Source organism: Nuphar pumila, chromosome 12 (genome assembly GCF_984573655.1).
Source record: "Nuphar pumila chromosome 12, dmNupPumi1.hap1.1, whole genome shotgun sequence".
NCBI classification, from domain to species: domain Eukaryota; kingdom Viridiplantae; phylum Streptophyta; class Magnoliopsida; order Nymphaeales; family Nymphaeaceae; genus Nuphar; species Nuphar pumila.
In genome coordinates this window covers 8,273,967-8,300,196 of record NC_143260.1, presented here as the reverse complement: position 1 = coordinate 8,300,196, position 26,230 = coordinate 8,273,967, and the positions used below count along the sequence as shown (strand labels likewise).

At 36.1% G+C, this 26,230-nt stretch overlaps 1 protein-coding gene across 1 annotated transcript; it reads left to right on the top strand.

Annotated features, from left to right (window-relative positions):
- Window positions 1-345: 345 nt before the first annotated feature.
- Window positions 346-25,665, top strand: LOC149819881 (protein SGT1 homolog). Its single transcript, XM_089983775.1, has 10 exons — window positions 346-577; window positions 2,785-2,854; window positions 6,783-6,907; window positions 18,645-18,813; window positions 19,230-19,326; window positions 19,436-19,501; window positions 22,080-22,230; window positions 24,720-24,805; window positions 24,932-25,036; window positions 25,256-25,665. Exons 1-10 carry the CDS (start codon window positions 418-420, stop codon window positions 25,361-25,363), a joined length of 1,137 nt encoding a protein of 378 aa, XP_089839901.1. The 5' UTR covers window positions 346-417; the 3' UTR covers window positions 25,364-25,665.
- Window positions 25,666-26,230: the final 565 nt, after the last annotated feature.

Here is a 26,230-nt window from a genome sequence, read left to right as displayed (position 1 = left end):
AAAATCGTGGGACTTTAAAAATTAGTGTGTGAATACTTTTATTTTTCTGTGTGGTTTGGCAAGTCTACTATCTTCTACCCATGTCTGATCCATATTTTGGCAAGAATTTTTTTTTAAGATGTGTTTTGGGTAAAACGTTAACATCGAACATGATTCGTTTGGATAACCGACCCATGTTTTACCCTGCAGGTCATCAGCCTTCTAATAATGCAGGGTCAAACGGCGTCAGAATCCGTGGACAAACTCGTTTAAAAGGACACAAAAAGTAATTTTATTTATTGACGAGAACTGCGCGGTAGATTAGATTCTGCTATAAATACCCCTCTGCATCGTCTTCTCCAATTCGCGTCCGCTTGAGAGAGAGAGAGAGAGAGAGAGAGAGAGAGATTAGGGTTTTGTAGACGGTGAGTGCACTCAATGGCCGGGGAGTTGGAGAAGAGGGCGTCGGAGGCCTTTCTCGACGAGAACTTCGAGCTCTCACGCGACCTCTACTTGCAGGCCCTCTCGATGGACCAGACGAACGCCGGGCTCTTCGCCAATCGGGCGCAAGCCAACATCAAGCTCAAGCGATTCACAGGTTTTCCCCCCTTTCTTTCGATTCGTTTCGGTTCGATTTTATTTTTGGCTCGAGAATTCGTGGATTTGATGCTTTTTTTGTAAATTAGGGTTATGGAACTGTGATATCGTGGGTTGTTGTTTGTGTTTTTGTGTTACTTCGTGCTCTGCCTCGTTAATTGTTTTGTGCGATCTAGTTGATGTTGGTAGTTCATGATGCTGGGTTGGAATAGAGCGACCATGTGAATCTTTGCTTCTTAGGCTTCTGCTATCGTTATTAGTATTACTTTTTGTTGAGGGAGGATATCTTAGTTTCTAGTTTGGTTTTGTATGGATGCCTAGATGAAAACAATGAGAAATATCTATTCTTGAAGAGTTTTTTTGGGTTCTATGAAAGTTATAATCATGTTGAGACTTGGCCTCTTGTACCATGCTGCTTGTATCGAAAAAATAAACTGGTGTCTTGTCTTGAGATGATTGCGTGATACACAATCATTGTTCTTTAACTGCGGATTGATTAATTTAGGCGAGTGCGTGGTACTTGATTGTGTGTTTGCGTTGCGCTTTCCTTACGGTGGTGGGCCTAATGATGTTCAAGGATCAAGAAGAAGTGTTGGCTTGGAATCTTGGATGAAGTGGAATGTTGGGTTCTTCATGCTTCATGTTTGAAGATTCACTTTGATTGCATGAGTTGCCTTAAGATGTGAAAATAGTCCTTGACATGGGTTTAGATCATGCTTCTGCCATATATTCTGATCCGAAAAGTTTATTGTTTTAGGCTGTTTGAGACACGGGTGTTTTTGTGGTGACACATGTGAGTTGCGGGTGTACAAATAGGCAGTGGTTTGAACATACATGATACATGCGGTCATATGCATGCATCTGTAACCTGATTATATACATTGATGAGATTATATGATTTTGTGTGTGGATAGATGTGAGTGGTCTGCCAACATTGAGTACAATTACGTGTGCATAAGATCATCCATGTGACGAGTAATGATTTCTTCCACACAATTTTTTCTGTATTATTTGATTTTTGTTTTTTTTTGCATCATTGTTATGTTGGTTAAATTAGTGAATCTAATGTATGCAGATCTTTACATGAAAGAGTTTTGTGGTCTTTCTTTAAGAAAGATAAAGTCTTCAAGAAAATAAAGGATATACATTATTGGTTTTGCATTTGTTAGATTTGATTAAGAACGAATTAAGTGAGCGTGGTTAAATTAGTGAATCTAATGTATGCAGATCTTTACATGAAAGAGTTTTGTGGTCTTTATTTAAGAAAGATCAAGTCTTCAAGAAAATAAAGGATATACATTATTGCTTTTGCATTTGTTAGATTTGATTAAGAACGAGTTAAGTGAGCGTGAGTTAGTTTGTATGGGATGGACTTTGGGTCAATGTGGAGTTCTCGCGTTCACATTCAGGTACTTCTACCAATCCAAGGTTCTTACTGATTGTCTATATATCTGATTTAAAGACTTTTTGGTGAGTGTGAATTGGCTTGTCGTGATGATTGATAATTATTCTATTTCTATTAGTGCCTTTTTATCATTCGCTTCTGAATGGTTGGAAACAGAATCTTATATATAGTATGTCTATTAATAAAGTTGTTAGGATTATGAACATTCTAAAATCTAGAACGTGCAACATGTATCTAAGACATGCATTGTGAAAATGCTTGAATATGTGTGCGGATCACTCTTGAAATGACCTGCTATAATTGCTGATCAGATATAGAATTTGTGGAATTCATGGAAAATCAGAATTATGAAGTCTCCATTGAGCTATTGACAAACACTTGAAAGTGTTTTGAGTTTTGGTGCCCATTGTCTCCTTTAAGTTCAAGCCACACAGGTCAAAGCTCTACTTAAAATGTACTTAGAATGAGAAATTATATACTCATGGCTTATAATATAGCTACAAAACCAATAGGTTTAGTTATAATTTTGTCTCTTCTCTTAATTTCTAACCTTGTAATGTCTTAGAAGTGTTTCATGCCAAGGCCAAGAAGTTTTGCATTACTATCTGATACCATAAAGAGATCGTAACAGGTACCTCATGTTTGTATTCTTTATTTTTTGGGGTGTTTCTCCAGAACGGTGGCTGAGTTGACAATATAAAGATTTTTCTTTGCCGTATAAAAGTTGGATTTGTTATGGACTCTTTAAATAGATATTGATTAATGATATCTTTTTTTCTCTAATTGGTAAAAATTATGAGCAGAGACTGTTGCTGATGCAAATAAGGCGATTGAGTTGGATCCTTCAATGGCTAAAGCCTACTTGCGGAAGGGGTAGGTATTAGAGTTTGATTTGCTTCTTTTTAGTAATGCTGGTTCTTTTATTATAATTCATATAAAGTTATAGTAAAACAACTTTGTATCATTTGGTATTGTGTTGTTGCTTCTTGAAAAGAAAAAATAAGTGCTGATGGATAACCCATGTAATTTTGAGCAATTCAATATCATGATTCTTATATTTGATCTATACTATATTCTCTCAATGATTCTGAGAAGCTCATGGAAATGCATGATTACTGTTGGAAATTATGCACTTGTTTGCATTACTTAAATTGTAAGTGAAAGAAGTCATGTTTTTTATGATTTTCATTTGTCTTTCATTGTCATTGATCCACTTTTGAGTAGTGATTTTAAAAGAATTGGATTCATATACAGAAGGGGACATCTACCTTCTTGTGGAAGGCTTTCTGGGTTGTTTGTTGAAGGAGAATATTTCAACAATAGCTTGTGAAACATCAAAAAGAATAAAAGAATAAAAGCAGAAGGGTTGTGATTTTTTTTTAATGAAAAAACCTTCAACTATTGTATAATTCGTGCATGATGAACATAAGAAAATTGTGTTAAACTACAAAAGGGCACATCTTATCCTTCTTTTTATATAAAAGGTTGTCTGGGCTTTTGGTAGAAGGTGATTTTTTCACCAATAGCTTGCAAAAACAGAAAATAGAATTAGGAGAAGAGAGCTGGGATCTCTGGTAATAATAAAGCCTTCAACTGCAGAGTAACTCGTGCATGTTCAATATATCTGATCTAATTGACGCTTCCAAGATTTGCGATGGAGTTCCATGGATTATTTCTACATTACAGAATTTCTCATGGTAACAGGTGCTTATTGGCTGGTAGCTCAAGGGGCTTTGGGTACCTGGCCTAGGATTGACTGTCTGGGCTTCAGATTCTAGGCTAAACACAATTGTATTGGGCCTAGGGCCATGCCAATAAGCAGTTGGGTGAGGTTCAGGGATTTCTGTGTTTGTATGAATGTGTATGTGAGGTACTTGTGTAATACGAGGATATGAGACAATTATTATCTTCTTTTTGGAGACATGCTTTCATAACCTCTTATCTTCTTTTTGCCCCACTTCTTAAGTCAATCGTTTCACCATGGTCACATCCATCTTTTGCCTGTAGTAGTTTTCTCTCTTGCTCTTATGCTTGATATAATGTTCTTTGTCGCACTTTAATTCTTTAAATATGCTTATAGCTGATGATATACCAATTTTGATTTGGCTGTTATGTGATGATATCTGGCACATGAATAGTTCTAGCTGCTTTGACTCAACTCCACCATTCTTCATGTTCCTTTTAGTCAATTACAAAAGTCTGCATCAATAGTACTGTAAATTTCCCCCAGACAAACTCGTACTTAGCTGCCAATTCATTCTGGTAATTTTAGATTTAGTGCCCCTTCAAAGAATTAATGTTTGGAATCTTGAATGTGAAAATCATATTTTTTTTCTTGATGGAGCATCATAAAGGCAAATGCTATCTTTGTCTCCTTTCCTCTCTTTAAATGTTTTTATTTTGCCTCTTTTCCTCTTTGCATATTTATGTTTTTGCAATTGTGAAATACATATTCACAGCATTTAAGCAAGTGTCTGTTCCGTTCTTTGCCAGTATTTGAAATAAGGGTCGGTGATCTTGAATAGTCATGGATATTGTTTCAAGACTGGACATATTGGTAGTTTGAATGGTTTCAACTTCATTTTGTCCCTGAGCTATGATTTGTTAGAGAATAGACTATAGAGAAGAACCATTAATTCAAGCTTTTCAACTTCACTTTGTCCCTAAAGTATGAAGTTATTAGGGAATAGAGAAGAAGCACTGGTAGATGCCTTTACTTTTGTATGTTTTCTGCGGTATTCTTTGGTATGATCAGTCATGCCTTAAACTAGATATTGAATGCGTATTCATAGATGTTTTTCAGTTTTTTGGCATCTTTCTCAATTCAAAATACATCAATAGTGCTTTTGCTTATGAAAAATTTGTTTAAATTGATCCCTGTTTTATCACCTGGCTGTAGCCTCATCCTTGGATGCGACAATCTTGCTGACTGGATTGTTATTAGGCTCATAGGTTCCCTGCCTTATTACTCGTCTTTGGTCTTTGTCAACTTTGCCCTAATATTTATGCTGATCAGAACTTCCATGGTCATTTGTTCTCCTTTGATGGGAATCTTTACCTTTGCAAGGCTTGCCGAACCTCAAATGTCAATAGTTTTAATATAATTTCAACACCTATAGCTTCTGTGACTTTTTCCATTGGTTGACTATATATACTGGTACATTAGCTGATTATTTTATAACCAAATCTTACCACTCCTTTCCTTTTGGCTCCACCGCTGGGCCCTACCTCCTCAGCTTGGGTCTAGAAGTTGTCCTAACTAGTCCTTTTAGAGGAACTGCTCACTAAAGGTGGCCATGAATGCTCCATTGCCTTGCCTATTTCTTGTTTGTGGCTTCTTTGCATATAGCTGACCAGCTTCTTCTTCATAATTTCTTTTGTTTGGTCCTTATGCATGCTTGGGCATCTGATATTTTGATAATATTGTGATAATATCAGTATTTTAGGGTAAGCTGAAATTATCGTCAATATATCAGTTATTTTCAAAATATCGCGATACTATCATATGATATTTTTTGCGATATTTTTGGATTTTTTTTCTCTTAATTATAAGCCTACTTTTTCTATTTTTGTTTCTTTATATTTTAAAACCTTTTGAAACTTGTTTCTTTATGTGTTTGCAAGAAAAATAATGCAAAACTTATTGTTTTCTTCTCTTTTTTACTATTACTTATATTTTTTCAATTTTTAAGCTTCTGAGATTTTTCTTGAGAAAAAACACTTATTGAAAAAAACTCAGAAAACCCCAGCAAGAAATTTCCTTGAAAGATACAGGTGCCTATGGTTAAAATCTGATTTATCTTGTGCCATGTCATTAGCTTTTTCTCACTCTGTGGATGATACCTTGCTGAATGCTCAGCCACTCTTGAAGCTTAAAAGTTCCTCTTGTTTTACATTATATGTATTGCGAAATTTAGCACTTGGAACCGAACCCAAGATCTGTTGTTTAAGTAGCAATATACTATTCCAACTTGTAAACCTTCTGTTAGACATGTAATCCAGCAAGTGTACTTAAGGGTATAATTGTCTTGCATTGGTTCATTTGTATTAGGGGTAGTAATGTAATTGTAATTGTTCACCAATATAATGCTGCAAATGCACATGCAGCCAGGCCTAGGGAGTCTGGCCATTCCATTACAGATGCCACCTGGTGCTCTTTATTCTCCTTATTTTATCTTTTTTCTTTCTCCTTCCTCTTCTCCTTTCTCATTCCCCATGACTACCATCAAATGCCCTTTTTATACCAACAAAGCAAAGGTACACCTAAAAGGTGTAAATGTAATCACTCAAGAGGTGCCTTTTCTTTTTCTTGTCTTTTTTTTATTTCTGGCACTTTTTACATCATTCCACCACAACTGCTGCTCTCCCTCTATTCTTACCTTCTTTTCCTCCTTCCTTCTTCTTCTCCTTTTTCTCATTCATCACACCATGAACGTACACCTTTGACCCTCGTACTCTTTTGAACTGGCGCGCACAAACACATACACATGTATATATCGTTTTCTACATTCGTTAGAAGATTTTAAGAATGCTTGTATGTTGCATACTTGATTTTTGTAATGGTCATTGATCAATTATGGTTTTTACTATTTAAGTTGAAATGCCATTATCCTTTCTAGTTTTATATTCTATCCCATTGATCAGTTTCTTTTAATGGTCGCAACTCTTGGTCATTTTGCTTGCTTGAGCTGCATTGATTAATTTATTTGCATTCTCCCATTTGAGACTCTTTCATTATTCAGTTGCACTTACCTAACTCAATAAAATTGATATGTTTCTGAACTGTGCTATTTGTGTCCAGCATTGCCTGCATCCAACTTGAGGAGTATGAGACAGCAAAGGCAGCTCTTAAGATAGGTGCTTCATTGGACCCATGCAACTCAAAATTCAAAGATTTGATTGAGGAGTGTGACAAGGGCATTGCAGGTGCAGATATTTTATAGTTAGTATTCTTCGGTGATCTTCCAATGGTTGATGAATAAGGTTGCATGTGTATCTTTTGCAATTCTTCTGCTGTATAAGATTTCAGGAAAATTCTGAATCAGATCGCATTTTTTTCTGACAATATTTTTCCCTTCCCTTACAAAATATCAGTACAAGTCTTAATCCAGAAAATGAGGCTTCTATGATTATCTTTGTTTGGGAATCTTTCAGTTGCTATGGTGCCTAGACAGTTCTCAGTAATTCCTCCCTGGTTTTTCCTTATGGTGCCTTCAATGCATAAAAGCAACCTAGACTTTATAACTGTGTGGTAACAACCTTCTCCAATGCAAGTCCATAATTTGAGGCATCAACTGCTGTTTTTAATAACTTGATATAATACCTTGTCAGGTATAGGTATCTTTTTCTCTTTTTGTCTTTACACTTTCAAAAGCACTTTTTGCTTGGCTCATTTGTTGGTGGACTAAAGGTGCTGTTTATTTTCTTTTCTCTTTTTGTCTTTACACTTTCAAAAGCTACACTTGTTTAAACAATAAAGGAATAGTCTTCATTTGCCGGATGCATGAGAGCACTGTAGATTACTTCCAGCTCTTGCATTCAATGAAAATTGCAGAATTATGAACTAATGTCTCCACATGGATGCATGCGCATGACACACACATAGAGGGACTACTTAGTTTCTCTTTTGTCTAATAGGCCTTATGAAGACTGCTAGCATGTGTTGTTGGAAATTTGATGTTTGTGGTATATGTAAAAATATCTCAAAAAGAGATAAAGTGCACAACACCACAAGAGGTATGTGGACAAAGGCACAAGAATACTTTAGAACAAATGTACACAAAGGTACAATAGAGAAACACAAATACACAAAGGCACATAAAAATAAAGAATCTTTATTTGAGAAGAATGGAGAACATAAGCTCCATGGAGTAAAAAATACAAAGGGGGATCTCCCCTATTTATAAGAAGGAGCCTTGGAGGGGCTCCACTAGCTGTTGGAGCCCCCTCCAAGTTGACCTTAGTCAACAAAAATAAAAGGAAAAAGAAAATGAAAAAGAAAAGAAAAGAAAAGAAAAGAAAAGAAGAAAAGTAAAAAATAAAAAATATTACAACATATTCATAATTATGAATATGCGCAAAAGTGGGAAAATGACTATAATACCCTTATGGGTTTTACAAGAAGAAAGAGAAACATATATTTACATATATCTAAAGATGGATATATATATATATATATATATAAGAGATACATTTTAACACCCTCCCTCAAGGTTAGGGCGCAATGACTGAAAGTTTGCCAAGGAGAAAGTTGAATCTGGGTGAGCAAAGCGCTTTGGTGAAGAAATCTGCCAACTGATATTCTGAAGTCACATAAGGAAGGTCAATGACTTTTTGTAGATATGCTTCTCTAACATAATGGCAGTCCATCTCAATATGCTTTGTTCGCTCATGAAAAGTGTGATTTTTGGCAATATAGATTATACTCTTATTATCACAACTCAGCTTTGTGGGTCCTTAGATTTGAATTCCCATGTCTTGCATCAATTGATGAATCCAGACAATCTCCATAGTTGTAGAAGCCATAGCTCGATATTCTGCTTCAGTGGATGATAAAGACACCTTTTGTTGTTTCTTGCATCTCCATGAGACCAGTAATTCTCCTAAAAAAATACAAAAACCTGTGGTAGAGTGACAGTTATTTGGGTCACCTCCCCAATCAGAGTGAGTATAAGCAAATTAAATTTAATTATGAAGATGAAGAAAGAAACACTCCTTTATTTATGGTTCCCCTTATGTATTTGATAACTCGGAGAACGACTCCCATATGGACGGATATAGGGGCATGCTGAAATTGATTTGCAGTGTGTACGACATATGAGATGTCGGGCCTTGTAATGCTAAGGTACATTAATGATCCCACGAGTTGCCGGTAAGGAGTAGGATCATCCAAGGGTACTCCGTCATCAATCTTCATTTTGGATCCTACAACTTCAGGAGTCTCACAAACCTTATCGTCTGTGATGCCGGATCTGTCAATAACTTCGCACGCAAGTTTAGTTTATGATAAAAAGTAACCCCTATGAGAATAGGCAACTTCAATGCCTAAAAAATATGTCAGATACCCTAAGTCTAACATGTCAAATCTTTCTTTTAGTATATTTTTTGATACTTTTGATCCCCTTGATATCACTACCTGTAATCAACGTATCATCAACATATAACAATAAAATTACAATTCCTGCATCAAACTTTTTGACAAACAAAGCAGTGTCAGTATAGCATGAAATAATATCATTTGTACCATTATTTTGTTAAATCGATCATACCAAGCTTTGGGGGCTTGCTTTAAGCCATAGAGTGCTTTTTGTAGACGAAGGACTTTACCTTTGGGTACATCCATGCCCGGAGGAGCATCCATGTAAACTTCTTCATTTAGATCTCCATTTAGGAATGCATTTTTTACATCCATTTGGTATATGTTTCATTTTTTAATGGATGCAATAGTGATCAAACACCGGACGGTAACCATTCGTGCAACAGGAGCAAAAGTCTCCTCGTAATCGATACCATATTCCTGGCTATAACCTTTTGCAACAAGCCGTGCTTTATATCTTTCAAGACTCCCGTCACTCTTAGTTTTTACCTTAAAAACCCACCTACAACCTATTGATTTCTTTTCTTTTAGAAGATATTGAAAGATCCAAGTTTTAGCTTTGTTGAGGGCTCTAAGTTCGTTATCCATGGCGTCCCTTCATTCTATCATTTTTTTAGCTTCTTTAAAATTCTTAGGCTCTTGATATGAGTGAATGGCACTGAAACATGCCCTATGTTTTGGAGAGAATGACTCATAGGATATAAATCTAGAAGGATTTTTCTTAGGTCTTTCGGTTCTTCGAGAGTGGTTGGAAGGTTCACTAAGGTCACTATACTTTTCTATTGCACTTCTAAAGGTACTTTTATCTCTATGTGTATAGGTAATTGGTTCAACTGTTATTTCTTCTTCATGTTGGATGGGTTGTGGAATATTTTCACTTATGTCCTCATCCTCATTTAATTCATCATCGCTAAACAAATCCTCGTTCCTAGATAATAACTCAAACAAAAAAGAGTAGTCGACATTATCTTCATGAGTTTTATGTTCTTCAAAACCACTCATATTTTTTAAAAAAGTTACGTTTCTTGAGACATATAGTTTGCCATTTTTAATATCATAACACTTAAATCCTTTTTGTGTTTCGGAATATCCCAAAAATGCACAAGGGATAGCTTTGGGAGATAGTTTATCATTCTTGTCGGTGAGGACAAAACATTTACAACAAAAAATTCTTAGTCTATTGTAGTCAGGTTCCTTTTTATGCAAGGTTTCAAAAAGGGATATTTGATTCAAATTTTTGGATGGAAGTCGATTTATGAGATAAACCGATGCAAGAGCCACTTCGGCCCAAAATATTTTTGGAATTTTTTGAGAAATGAGTAAGGTCCTTGTAGTTTCAATTATATGTCTATGTTTTTTTTTGACTAATCCATTTTGTTGATGTGTTTTTGGGCAAGGCCTTTGATGAACAATTTCATTATTTTCAATGTAACTTTTGAACTCATTTGAAAGATATTTTCCCCCGGAATCGGTTCTAAAAATTTGTAATTTACTATTGAATTGATTTTGTATCATCATATGAAAAACCTTAAAGGTAGAGAAAACCTTATGTTTATGTTTGAGGAAGTAAATCCAACTATATCTTGAGAAATCATCAACATAGATAACATAATATGAGAAACCTCCCTTAGAGACTACGGGTGCCGGTCCCTATACATCCGAATGCACAATTTCAAAAGGCTTAGATGAAAACATAGTTCTTTGTCCAAAAGGTAAGCTTCTCATTTTACCAAGAATACAATCATTACAATTGAAATTGTCTTTACATAAAGTTTTAGCAAAATGTAAATGAGAGAGCTTGGCAATATTTGGATGACTAAGGCGTTTATGCCAAACATTTATATCTTTATGTTGGGCAATATTACAAAAAGATTGTTTTGGAATTTGAAGAAATTCCATGAAGTATAGATCTCCCTTCCTAAAGCCTTCCCTAATCAACTTCTCGGACCGGCAATCCTGTATCCAACATTTATTTGATGAAAACTTGATATCACACCCATGATCCGATAGTTGAGAGACGAAAAGCAAATTTAAATTCAATTTTGGGATAAATCTAACTTTAGGAATAAAAAAACCTTGTCTTTCAAAATCTCCAATTCCTTTTATTTCAAGAGAAGCCCCATCCGCGGTAGAGACAAAAGGAGAATTTTTTTTGAGTATTTAGAAAGAGCAAAAACATTTGGAGTCATGTGAAAGGATGCACCCGAGTCTAACAACCAAAGAGTCTTACCGGGAGGAGAGAAGGTGGTCATGGCGGCTCCGGAGACGGATCCCTTGAGGAGAGGTTGAAGAGCTTCCATGATTTGATTTAGAGACAAAGTAGAATGGTTGGAAGTTGAAGGTCCTTCCTCCTTGATTGGTTGAAAAGTTGTAGACATAGCCACCATCTTTTTCCATTTAGGACATACCGGTTTAATGTGTCCCGGTTCTTTGCAAAAGTGGCATATGATCTTACTATAATCTCTTCTTCCATAATGCCCACCATTTTCTCTTCCTCGACTTTTGTTGAAGTGAGGGGGTTTATATGTTTTGACATTATTCCCCAGTCTTGAGATGACTTAAGCACCCTCATCCTTATAAGGAACGACCAACACACTTGGATTGGTTTTATTCATCCCCAATCTAGTTTCTTCTCCACTTAGTTTGTTTAGCACATCTTCCAATGGAGGAGAAGAAAACAAAGACAAAAGAGAGGACTTAGTTTGTTCGAATTCGGGTCTAAGCCTATTCAAAAAGTTGAAGAAGTGATCATCTTCTAATTGTTTGGCTCTTAATTCAATTGCCTCTCCACTCCATTTAGGTTCTTGGAGAGCAAGTTCATCCCAAATCGTGGATAACTCGGCAAAGTATTCTTTAACGGTCATTTCACTTTGTTGAAGAGTTAAAGTCTTCTTTTGAAGATAATATTTATGGGACAAATCTCTTGAAGTATACATTCTTTCAAGATACTCCCATACTTGAAATGCTTTCTTGAACTTAAAAATATTGGCATTTATTTTCGTTTCAACGGAAGAGAAGAACCATGAAAGAATTTTGTAGTTCTTCGTTTCCTATTCTTCATGCTTTTTGTTGTATTCTTTGTTAAAATGTGTCTCCTAAATATCATTATTGTAAATATAAATATATATATTTATATATATTTACTCGAAAGGGTATTTTTGTCATTTCCTGTTTTGCGCATATTCCCTTTTGGAATATGTTGTAACTTTCTTTTTTTTATTTTTTGTAATTCTTTTTTTCTTTTTATTTTTGACATTTTTTAATGTGCATTGGGGGTCCCCCAATAGAGTCGTTGGGGCCCCCCAATTGGGGGCTCCCAACGACTCCTTTGGAGCCCCCCCTTTTGCACTCTCTTGCATTTGTATAAATAGGGGTGTTCCCCCCTTGTATTTGTAAAGCTTGAGAGTCTCAAGCATTTGGTTCTTTCTATAAAATACATGCCATTGTGCATGTTTATTATTTTTACGCTTTTGCGTACTTTGTTCAAGTGTTGTGAGAGTGCCTTAGTGCACATCTTTTCTATATTATTGGTGCTCGTTTGCGTATTGTCTTTTCATAGACAATTTTACATGGTATCAAAGCGAGGTTGATTATTGAAGATCGTGGGATTCTCCATTTTCGAGTGCCTCGAAAAATGCGCCTTCTGATCTTTGAAGTTTGAAGTGGTGGATCTTTCTTCTCAAAATTTTTAGAAGAATCTTGTGCAAAGTTGGTGTTGGAATTATTGTGTTGGTACGTTTTTTTCTCTACCTCTTTATTCTCTAAGGGCGAAAAAGAGTCCCATTTTGCTCTTGGTTTCAAATTAAATGGGTCCAACTATCATGTTTGGGCCGGAAATATGAAGGCTCATATAAAAGGGAAAGGCCTATGGGGATATGTACTTGGCACAATTCCGGAACCGGAACCCAAGATTACCGTAGTAAATGGAGGCGAAATCAAGATTCTTGAGGGAGAAGAAAGAACCAAATCCCTTGAAGAATACTCCAAGAAACACGATGAATGGGAAATGAAGAATTTCAAGATTCTTTCATGGTTTTTCTCATCCGTGGAAACCAAGATTAATGCCAACATTATTAAATTCAAAAAAGCATCGAAAGCTTGGCATTATCTTGAAAAAATGTACACCTCAAGGGATCTCTCTCATAAGTATTACCTTCAAAAGAAGGCTATCTCCCTTACTCAAGGTGAAATGACGATTAGGGAATACTTTGCCGATCTTTCCTCTATTTGGGATGAGCTTGCAATGCTTGAACCAAAATGGAGTGGAGAGGCGATTGAGCTCCGTGACAAGCAACTTGAAGAAGATCGGTTCTTCAACTTTTTGAATGGGCTAAGGCCCGAATTTGAGCAAATAAGGTTATCTCTTCTCTCCGCTTTTTCATCCCTTCTCTTGAAGATGTTCTCACCAAATTAAGTGGTGAAGAGACTCGTATGAATTTATGTAAACAAGGACCAAATGTTCTTGCGGTCCCTTGTAATATTGAAGAAAATAGTGAGGTCAATGCCGTATCCAGACCTGGAAACAATGTAAGAACCTATCGTCCCCCTCACTTTAAATTTCAAAATCAAGGTGAAAATGGTGGTCAAAGAGGAAGAAGGGACTATAGCAAAACTATTTGTCATTTTTGTAAAGAACCGGGGCATATCAAACCTGTATGTCCCAAATGGAAGAAACTTCTTGCCATGGCTACCACTGGTGTACCGCAGAAGGATGAGGCATCTTCGAGTGGGACCCTTTCTATAAATCAAATAGTGGAAGCTCTTCAACCTCTCCTCAAGGGATCTACCTCCGGTGCGGCCGTATCCACTTCTTCCTCTCCAGGTAAAATCTCTTGGCTTTTGGACTCCGGTGCATCCTTTCATATGTCTCCAAACATTTTTTCACTTTCCGATTATTCGAAAAATGGTTCCCCGTCTTATGTCTCCACTGCTGATGGAACCTCTCTTGAAATTAAAGGAATAGGTAATTTTGAAACTCAAGAATTTTCTATTCCAAAAATCAGATTTATACCTAAACTTAACTTAAATCTCCTCTCTGTTTCTCAACTCACGGACCATGGCTGCGATATTAAATTCTCTTGTGATAAATGCTTAATATAGGATCGCCAGTCCGGGAAATTGATTGGGGAAGGCTTTACAAGAGGAGATTTATACTATATGGAATCTCTTCAAGTTCCAAAAGTTTTGTGTAATGTTGCCCGACATAAAGATATAAATGTGTGGCACAAAAGACTTGGTCATCCTAATATCACCAAGTTATCATATTTACATTTTGCAAAAGACCTATGTAAAAGCTATTTTTCTTGTAATGACTGTATTCTCGGAAAAATGCGAAGTTTACCTTTTGAGCAAAGAACTATGTTATCTTCTAAAACTTTCGAAATTGTTCATTCGGATGTTTGGGGACCTGCACCTGTTGTTTCAAAAGGAGGTTTTTCTTATTACGTAATATTTGTGGATGATTTTTCCAGATATTCGTGGATATATTTTCTTAAGTTTAAACATGAAGTGTTTTCATGTTTTAAAAATTTTCATTCAATGATTAAGAATCAATTCAACGGCAACATAAAGATTTTTAGAAGTGACTGGAGGAGAATATCTCTCAAATCAATTTAAGGTATATCTTGAGGATCACAGAATTATTCACCAAAGGTCTTGTCCTAAAACACCTCAACAGAATGGATTGGCTGAAAGAAAACATAGGCACATTATTGAGACCACTAGGACCCTTCTTATATCTCAAAATATTCCTAAAAACTTTTGGGCTGAAGCAGCTCTTGCTTCTGTTTATTTGATAAATCGCTTACCATCTAGGACATTAGGAAAAATATCTCCCTTTGAGGTATTACATAAGCTTGAACCTGATTATAATAGGTTAAGAGTCTTTGGATGTAAGTGTTTTATACTTACGGATAAGAATGACAAGCTCTCTCCCAAGGCTATTCCTTGTGCCTTTCTTGGTTATTCCGAAACTCAAAAAGGTTTTCGTTGTTATGACTTTAGAGATGATAAGCTATATGTCTCTAGAAATGTAACATTTTTAGAAAATGAGTGGTTTTGAAAAAAATGTTTCTCAACAAGAAAATTTTGATTACTCCTTATTTGACTTATTGTCTAGTAATGATGATATATCTAGTGATGATGAGGTATCATTAAACCATGATGAGGAAAATGATGCAGATATTGGTGAACATTACCCACTCAATGAACAAGAAAGTAGAGTTCCAAGTGAGCCAATAACCTACTCTCGTAGAAACCAAGACACCTTTAGAAGTGCTATTGATCAATATAGTGAGCTTTTTCCTATTCTTGACCATAGAAGATCTGAAAGGAATAGAAGACCTCCAACTCGTTTTGTATCCTTTGACTCTTTTTCACCCCGATATAGGGCTTGTCTTAGTGCCATTCACTCTTATTTTGAACCAAGAAATTTTGAAGAAGCTAAAAAATGTATAGAATGGCAAGAAGCCATGCAAAGTGAACTTAATGCTCTTAAAAGGGCAGAAACTTGGGATTTCCAAACTCTACCTATAGGAAAGAAAACTATAGGCTGTCGATGGGTCTTTAAAGTTAAAACTAAGAGCGATGGTTATATAGAAAGGTATAAAGCTCGCTTAGTTGCAAAAGGGTATGGGCAAGAGTATGGAATTGATTACGAAGAAACCTTTGCCCCTTAGCTCGAATGGTTATCGTTAGGTGTCTTATTACTATTGCATCTATTAAAAATTGGAACATTTTTCAAATGGATGTTAAAAATGCCTTCTTAAATGGTGATCTTAACGAAGAAGTATATATGGATGCTCCTCCAGGCATGAAGATTCCTAAAGATAAAGTTTTTCGTCTTCGTAAAGCCCTCTATGGTTTGAAACAGCCCCCCAAGGCCTGGTATGATAGATTTACTAGTGTAATGTTGGAAAATGGTTTTTCCTCATGTTATACTGACACCGCTCTATTTACTAGAAGATCTAATGCAGGAATTGTGATTCTATTACTCTATGTTGATGACATGCTAATTACAGGTGATGATGTTCAAGGAGTCAAGGGTATTAAGTCCGTCTTGACTTCAAAATTTGAGATGTCAGACTTGGGTTTTCTGACATATTTTTTTGGTATTGAGGTTGCCTATTCGCAACATGGTTATTTTCTATCTCAGTCTAAGCTTGCTTGTGAGATTATTGACAGATCAGGAATTTCTGATGACAAAGTATGCGAAACTCCTGAAGTCGTGGGATCAAAGATGAAGATTGATGATGGCGTTCCCCTAACAAATCCTACTCCTTACAGGCAGTTGGTAGGCTCTCTAATGTACCTTAGCATTACTCGACCCGACTTGTCGCATGCTATTCACATCGCCAGTCAGTTTCAGCATGCTCCTACAACCGTTCATATGAGTGTTGTCCTTCGCATCATCAGATATTTGAAAGGAACCATGAACAAAGGAGTTTTTCTATCTTCTTCCTCTGAATTAAAATTGCTTGCTTATACTGACTCAGATTGGGGAGGTGACCCTAGTAACTGTCACTCCACCACTGGCTTTTGTATTTTCTTAGGAGAATCTTTGATCTCGTGGCGATGTAAAAAGCAACAGAAGATCTTCTTATCATCCACTGAAGCCGAATATAAAGCCATGGCATCTACCACCATGGAAATTGTATGGATTCGACGTCTTTTGGAAGATATGGGAGTAGTTGTCAAAGAACCAACAAAGCTATGCTGTGACAATAAAAGTGCAATCTACATTGCCAAGAACCACACCTTTCACGAGCGAACAAAGCATATGGAGATGGATTGCCATTATGTCCGAGAAGAATACTTGAAGAAGGTCATTGATCTACAATATGTGACATTTGAGTATCAACTTGCCGACTTCTTCACAAAAGTTCTATGTTCGCCCAGATTTCATTTCCTTCTTGACAAACTTGCGGTTATCACACCGTAAGTTTGAGGGGGGGTGTTAAAATGTATCTCCTAAATATCATTATTGTAAATATAAATATGTATATTTATATACATAGAGATATATTTACATATAATATATTATATGTACATATATCTCTCTATATATAAATATATATATTTATATATATTTACCCGAAAGGGTATTTTTGTCATTTCCTGTTTTGCGCATATTTCCTTTTGGAATATGTTGTAACTTTCTTTTTTTATTTTTTGTAATTCTTTTTTTCTTTTTATTTTTGACATTTTTTAATGTGCATTGGGGGTCCCCCAATAGAGTCATTGGGGGCTCCCAACGGTCACAAATGTGACCGTTGGGGGCTCCCAACGACTCCTTTGGAGCCCCCCCTTTTGCACTCTCTTGCATTTGTATAAATAGGGGTGTTCCCCCCTTGTATTTCTAAAGCTTGAGAGTCTCAAGCATTTGGTTCTTTCTATAAAACACATGTCATTGTGCATGTTTATTATTTTTACGCTTTTGCGTACTTTGTTCAAGTGTTGTGAGAGTGCCTTCGTGCACATCTTTTCTATATTATTTGTGCTCGTTTGCGTATTGTCTTTTCATAGACAATTTTACATTCTTCAAAGGCTTTTTCTCTCTCTTCACCATCAAGAACTTTGATTTCACCCCTCTCAATAATGGTGATCTTAGGTTCGGGTTCGGGAATGGTTCTTTTGACGTATCTCTAACGACCTTTTCCCTTAATGTGAGCTTCCATATTCCCGGCCTAAACATGGTAGTTGGAGCCATTTAATTTAAAACCAAGTGAAAAATGAGACTCTTTTTCACCCATTAGAGAGGGAAGAGTGGAGAAAAAATACGTACCACCAAGGGATTTTTAAATCTTACTTGACGTAAAATCCTTCTAAAATAATGAAGGAAGAGAAGCCTCCAAGCTTTTCACCAAGAAACCAAAGGCATGCTTTTCGAGGCACTTGCAAATACAAAGAATCCCACGATCTTCAAACTTCAACCTTGCTTTGATACCATGTAAAAATATCTCAAAAAGAGATAAAGTGCACAACACTACAAGTGGTATGTGCACAAAGGCACAAGAATACTTTAGAACAAATGTACACAAAGGTACAATAGAGAAACGCAAATACACAAAGGCACATAAAAATAAAGAATCTTTATTTGAGAAGAATGGAGAACATAAACTCCATGGAGTAAAAAATACAAAAAGGGGATCTCCCCTATTTATAAGAAGGAGCCTTGGAGGGGCTTCACTAGCTGTTGGAGCCCCTCCAACGGTTAGAATTCTAACCGTTGGAGGGACCCAACAGCTAGTGTTGAGCCCCCTCCAAGTTGACCTTAGTCAACAAAAATAAAAGGAAAAAGAAAAGAAAAAAGTAAAAAATATTACAACATATTCATAATTATGAATATGCGCAAAAGTGGGGAAATGACTATAATACCCTTGTGGGTTTTACAAGAAGAAAGAGAAACATATATTTACATATATCTAAAGATGGATACATATACATATATATAACATATATATATGTATATGTATCTCTCTTTAGATATATGTAAATATATATATATATATATATATATATAAAAGAGAGACACATTTTAACAGTATATTTCCTTGGTTTATTCTGCAGCGGAAATGAATGATAGCCTAAAGGCACCAGTGTCTAATAACCATCAGAGCTCTGTTACTCCTTCACTCGGATTTCCTTCTGCAGTTACTGAGCCTGCAAAGGGAAAAGATTCTGCACATGGCAACAGCCGTTCAAGTACAGAAGTGTCATCGGCAAAGCCGAAATACAGGTTAGTTCAGCTTGAATAATTTTCTTTTGTTTTCTTGTTTGTCAATAAAACGATAAAATTGTTTTCTTATTTGTGGATCTTTTTTTTCATCTTCGCTTCTTTGAGTTGGTGGCGATTTGTTTTCTGAGTAACTGTCTATCACTATTTATTTTCAAATGATTTTGCTGGTTTGGCATTTTCCTTGCTACATTTCTGGCTAGATATTTGGACTGTTCATGGTGGTGGTGATGTTATTTTTTAAGTCTCCTTTTTTTCTTTCTTGGAGTTCAGCCACTGCCACTAGTCAACTATATGGGAGATGCTGCAACTATTGTTAAGATTATGTTGCTTCATCCTGGTGAAAGTGTGACCCTGCTTTCATGTCTGGGTTTGCAGTATTTTTGTGGGATGTAACTTACAATGATCTTGTGTTGCAGGCATGAGTATTATCAAAGGCCGGATGAAGTTGTTGTGACCATTTTTGCTAAGGGATTACCTGCACAAAATGTTTGTGTTGAATTTGGAGAACAGATGGTCAGTCACTATTTTAGTATTGGTTGAATATTTTGTGTTTGATTAGTTCTTTTTGTTGTCAACTTCTTCATTTCTTATATTTGTTATTTTCTTTTTTTCTCCCCTTCAGTTAAGTGTCGCCATTGATCTTGCTGATGAAGTCAAATTCCTTTTTCAACCTCGTTTATTTGCAAAGGTATTTGGAATTTTTTCTGTTTTTCTGCAATTACAAGTGTTTTGCTTATTGATGGGTCATTGCCTCATGGTTGTAACTGGAAAGATATGCTCTCTCTCTCTCTCATAGTTTTCTAGTTCTTGCTTCACAAAAAATTTTTGATGAATTTTTTCTTTTTAGGGTATGTTCGGCTGCTCCTTTGAAATGTGATTTGGAATCTCATGCAATTCCAAATCATATGATTTGAAGTCTCTTGAGATTTCATTTCTCATGTTCGATTGGCTTGAGAAAACAAATCTCATACAAATGAGATTCATTTTCTTTTGTTCGGTTATTGTGATATGGATTCATTTTCTCATGTTTTACATAATTGAATCATGTATTGGATCTAACTGATCATGGATTGAATCAATGATTTTTTGGATTTAATGACCATGGATTAGATCTAATGGATCATGGATTCAATCTAATGGATCACGAGTTAGGGCCCATGTTCACTCGGTGAAGGCCACCGCTTCGATGGAACTTGACTCCACCACCTTCCTCCCTGTCATGGCGAGATGTGCATCGTCATCGTCGACCACCACTCCTCCCTAGCCGACCTGACCGTCCGCCTCTCCTGACAACTCCTCTCCGGCTGGCCCTTCTCCTTCAAGTACCAGCTACCCAGTGAGGAACCTGGTACAGCCTCCAGTCTTGGCTCCCTACTCAAGAAGTCCAACGCTGAGAGCTGTTCGTCAACGCCCTCAACATCGCCATCCCCGTCGGCCTCCCCCTCTACTCTCTCAGCCATGAAAAAATTTTTTTACCTCTGTTTTCCGGCGAGCAGCTCCTTCCTCCGGCGAACAACTTCCTTCTTTCATTGCCTTCCTCTGCTGTTCTTCATATAGGAATCACGGGTGTGATTTTGAATCATTCTGATTCGAAATCATAGGGCAACCCGTGAGAGAGTGATTCTCACGGGTTGCTGTGATTTTGAATCAGAATGATTCGAAATCACAAGCCTGAAATCTCATGTTCGGTTAACATGAGATTTCAAGCTCCCTTTTGGAATCGTTCTCTCACGCCTGTGAGAGAGTGATTCCAAAAAGACGTTACCGAACATGCCCTTAATTATTACTGTTGGCAATTTCCCTTTCCATTAGTTGGGATATGTTTAATCTCTTATGTGCTTATGAATCTTGCCATCAGTATCTGTGAATTAAATCCACACTTTGTGGCTTTATCAATCATAATGCCTGTGTGATGTTTATTCTGTCAAAAGCCAATTACAAAGTGTCTTTTTATATGCAACTTATAATTCATTCATAATACTATGCTTGTACGCATGACATATTTTCTTTGGACATTTCTTGTGTATGATATTTAAAAATTCAGAAAATTTAAAAGGTTTCTGTAAAAGCATGCAAATAAGGTAAAAGTTTCATGGCAATTTAGTAGGTTTCTCCATGAAAACAATGAAAAAAAAACTTGGGAAATGAACAGTAGAAAAGTTGTTACCTGCAGAATCTTAAAAATACTTTTGGTCAATATTGTGTGTTTTGTTTATCAAAAAACCAATCTGGTACTTTTATTTTTAACATATGAGAGTACTCCGGTACTGAAAGAAGTTGAAGGGATTTAAATTTTGTTATGTTTCCATATTCCTGTGCTCTTTGTTTTGGACAAATGGCTTGTAATAAAGACTTACTGTATTTAATATTTACTGAATGCACTTAGTTATTATCCAATAAAGTATTACTAGCATCAAGAACTTAAGTTTGTATATATCTATTTTCATCATTTCATCTTGATATTGAAGACTGGATTACGGATCACTGTTGCTGCTATTGTCTCGCTCCACCTTCAAGTTCACTAATTCATTCAAGTGGTTGATGCATCCAAATCAAAATTTATAGGAAATTGCAACTACTTTAATCAATGGGAAGAAAACTGATTTTGGTTTGCAAAAATGAAGGGTTTTTAGTATGCAATATAACTGTACCCAAGCACAGAAAAGTTGGATGGAAAAGAGAGGATGTGCTGGTCAGTGTCTTGTGTCCAGGGTATCTGTTTTTATTATCTACTACCTTATTAAGGTCATATAACACTGTATTATTTGATAACCCAAGAAATCCTCTCTTTCATGTGTCCAGTTTCATTGCAAATGGAGAAATTGAAATATAAATTACAGGCCTATTTAGAAATAGATGGGCTATTGGAAATGAGGATCGTGTCTAGGTATCAGACTTTGAAGTGGATGTCCATTTGTATACAAGAGGCAATTAGTGCCTCTCAATGTTTTGGAAACTTGGAATCCTTGATTGTACACTCACAAGTCACAAGAGTTCAACATTACTTGTTTGTTTGGTCATTTGTAGTTCTGTGCACTTTCGTGTTAGTACTTTTATCTAAACACTGGATGGATGTGGTGTAAGTAGTTGTAAATAAAGGCTATCTAGTTTTGACATTGAAAGTTTTGGTGGAGACCCCTATTTTGTTGCCCAGTGGAGGCCCTTATTCAAATGTGCTGCCCTAGCTTTTCTTCTAGACTTGCTATGATATGAGTAGACACCAGCTAAAGACATCTTTCCCTTTTTTTTTCCTTCTGTCTGAGCAGATTGTCCCTCAAAAGTGCAGATATCAAGTATTGTCAACAAAAATTGAAATCCGGCTTGCTAAAGCTGAATCAATTAATTGGACGTCTCTGGAATATAAAAGGGGGGGAACTAAAGCAGTTTCTACTCAACAAAAGCTTAATTCACCATCAGGTAACCTGTTAGTATATATGAGTTTTCAGTCTTGTTTCTTCAGTGGCTTTATGCGACTCTATGTGAATCAGAACTTAGTTGACTGTGTGTGGTTTGAGCTTACTTTTACACACAATTTGTGTGTGCTCACGTGCACGTGCAAGATCAACTTTTACTCATTATTGTTGCATCACTTTCTAATCTGCCCAATTTGTATTGTATCATATCAAATTTAGCTCATATTCGTAAATACAAATCTTGAGTTTTGTTATCACTAAAATATTCATTTGTTTGTACGACTGTTGGATTTTCGTGTTGCCTACAAAAACTGTTGAATATTAGATGGGAGATTATGTTTGTTCAAACAATACTGTCTAGCACTTTGAAACAAATAAATATTGTGTACTATAAGAGCAAGGAGTTTTGCTTTTGTATTCATATGAATATGGAAGATGTGATAATATGTGTGTAATTTCCTAATTGTAGTATTCTGTTGTAATAGAACTGCCACCATTCAGTCCTCTGGTTACACTTTGATTTGCCTTGTGCATTAGTATGTTTATGCTTCATTCATTCATTCAAAAGCTGCTAAACTTATATGCTGGAGCAAAGTTCTGTATGCATATGCATGTAGATGATATGCTCCTGCATGTGGGTCTCAACACACTTTTAGGAAGGAAAAATGAAGAAAACTTGTAGCCTTGTGGTCGTGTTACCTTGTGCTTTTATATGAAGTACAAAGAGGAAATTGGAAGAGCACAGAGAATCCAAACACAAAAGGCACTGCTTGATGCGTGTTCTGCTTTTGCTGATGTGCACATGTTGCTAGGTTGTAGGAGAGTAATGAAAGATGGGAATGAACTTTTGGGATTATGGTTCGATTCCTCTTCAGTCCAAATGATTAGGTTAATCTTGGCCTTCTCTTTTGTCAAAAGTAAATTATATTATTTATTAGGTAGTATCATGTAAATATACATCTATAAGTTGTCATTTTATATTGTTGGTACTATTTGATATTGGTGTTATTTTTGCATGTTCTCATTTTGTAGTATTGCCGGTCATGGCATTGTAATGTGGTTTAATGCAAGGTTGTAAGTATCGTATCACCAAAGTAACACCATATCGTATACCATAAATTTTTAATATTTTTTTTAAAAAAATGAAAAAACAATCAGAAAAAATTAGCAAAATTTCTAAAAAATCATATCACGAAACAATGATGAATTGCACAAAATACAACTATAAAATCACATATGAAGCATTTATGTCTCTATGAGCTGCGTAAGACATCATCAATCATCAAACATCAACTATCTCACAAAAACAATGCAAAATATTAAATATCTTGAAATTAAGAGCATGTCACAAGACTCATACTTTCATATTACATAAAAAAATATTATGGCAATAGTTGTACTCGATTTCACTCATTACTTGAGCGCCCCATTGTCTTGCCAGATCATCTGATGTCGTCTTTGTTGAAGGAGTGTTGAGCCAGCTTTCTACCTTGATATAAGTTTTTAATTTTTGTGGATCTAATTACGCGGTAAGTTGATGGGGGGTTGTAAGGGGGGTGCTTCCCTTGAGGCAAATTTTTTTTGGAGAACAACTTTGTAATTTTACTCAAAATAAATATTTTTTATCTTAACCCATTTTCTTGAGTGAAAAAATGGTGTAAATGCACTTTCACTTCTTTAGGTAAAAAATGGTGGAAATGCAGTTCTAATGGCCTCTAGACAAATGGAGAAGTTGGCCCTTAGAAGCTATTTAAAACCCAAAACGAAAAAAGTATTTTTCAGTCTTTTTAAAGTGCGCCGAAGGTGTATCGTACGATACGGCATGGTACAGGGGTGTATCGTATGATAGACCCGATACAGGTATGATACACACTCATATCACGATACAAATATTTATCGTATCACAAAACCTAAAAGTAACGATACGTATCGTACGATACGGTATGATATTTACAACACTGGTTTTATGTGCAAGTTTCAGTATCATGACTTCATCAACTGATGCTATATGGTAGAATTGAACTCAGGTGGAATTAATTGTTAAATATGGATATCTTAGGCAAGTGTTTAGAAATGACTAACTTTGCCTAGTCAAAGGAACCCTATAAGATCTCAGCTAGCCATGTTAATCAGACACCACAACTTGTGACTTGTCAGCATGTTCAATTTGCCAAGCATAGGTTTTGTAATCGTTACCCTGACCAACAATGTTGATGTCCTTTCAATTCAGACAAGGGAGAGACTGAAGATTCTCCCTTTGAACCTTCGCTTGCATTTTACTGTGATTTCTGCTTCAAATTATACTATAGTGACACAATCGGCAAAATTCATTCTCACCTTTATGTTCACCGGTTGACATTTCTTGGTCGCATCTATGCATTATTACCTCACCCTGTTTTCAACTTTATCTGTCCCATTGTTGCGGACGGTGGAAGCATAAGCAATTGACTGGGTGCAAGATGGGATCTAAAATTTGTTATTTCTGCCAAACAGAACTGAAATCTCAAAGACCTTCATATCCATCCTCGAAGAGCAGAGGAATTGACTGGGACAAGGTGGAAGCTGAAGTTAAAAGAGAGGTGTGTCTTTAAGGATCATGTGGAGTTTCCGACTGATTCTTCTTTTCTTTGTGTATGTCCCAATTAATTTTTGAAAGAGAACATTGCTCAAAGTATTTGCAATGCCTTCACTTACATTTCTATCAGGAGAAAGATGAGAAGTTGGAAGGAGACGCCGCTTTAAACAAGCTATTCAGTGACATATACCAGAATGCTGATGAGGATACCAGACGAGCGATGAGAAAATCCTTTGTAAGATCCTGCATTATTTTTTCTCTTATGGAAAAAAAATTGGGTGTCACGTTTGAGATGTATTCTTCCATCAACGGTGTTCCTATCTCGGGAACCACGGCCACCATTTGAATGTACTCTAATATAAGTCAAAACCTGTGGTCATTGAATGTCTTTTTTTTTCGATAGTTGTGGTTGTTGAATGGTTACTGAAATTGCGATAAATTTTTCTTCCAACAGTTGGAATCAAACGGAACCGTTCTCTCAACAAACTGGAAGGACGTTGGCGCCAAAAAGGTTGAGGGCAGTCCTCCAGATGGAATGGAGTTGAAGAAATGGGAGTACTAAGGGCTTCTTCCACACACCTTTTGTCATGATATGTAGAGTTCGGGCTGACTATTTAATCTTCGTTTGCTTTTTAATCTGATAGGTCTGTTGGACAAGTGAATGTGGTCTCCAAGGTATCTCTGTTAATAGTTTTTCTTTTTTCCTTTTTCGTTGGTGCGTTTGAGGAAATAAGGATCAATTCTTGTTGGCTGGTTGTGGTCTAATGGGGGTGCAACCTTACTGCTACAATGATGTTATATGTGTTATGGGTTATGGGAACATTATTGTTCTTGTCAATCTGATTGGATCTTAATGGTTGCCAATTGTATTTTAGTTCATTATATTTCATTTGAATGTTTACGCCACGTTTGGGAGTGGTAAAAATCTTTCATAGGATAAAAATGCTCCACCTGTCCAAGGCAGTGAAAATAAACATAGCTGCAGATGGGAAAATTGTGGGATTTTTTAGATTTTTTTTTGCATGAAATATTCTTGTTTGTAGATATAGAATATTCGAGCTTTGCACATATACAAGAGAACTTTTTATTTCTCGTTTCTGTGGCCATTTGAACTTTTGCAAAGAGAAGTTTCCTATCACTACACCATTCCATGTTTGGAAGCAGCTAATCAGTGGCTTTTGTGAAAGTTTGCTTTCATTCGGAGTAGGGAATATTCTTGTGCTTTTTTTTATAGTTATATTATTGTGCTTTTTTCCATTTATCAGTCATTTTTCCCACTTTTTTGTTTGAAGGGAACAATTTTTCCCACTTTCAGGCGTCCGCTTTTTGACTTAGCTTATGGATCTTATTTTAGGCAAAATTCTTTATTGGATAATAGATATAAGCTAAATTTCTCCTTGTTGCATGTAACAAACTAAAATAATATTTG

Coding starts and splice junctions, on each gene's coding strand:
- LOC149819881 (XM_089983775.1), top strand. CDS start 418: ATGGCCGGGGAGTTGGAGAAGAGGGCGTCGGAGGCCTTTCTCGACGAG. Junction 578..2,784: donor CAAGCTCAAGCGATTCACAG/GTTTTCCCCCCT, acceptor AATTATGAGCAG/AGACTGTTGCTGATGCAAAT. Junction 22,231..24,719: donor AAAGCTTAATTCACCATCAG/GTAACCTGTTAG, acceptor TCTGCCAAACAG/AACTGAAATCTCAAAGACCT.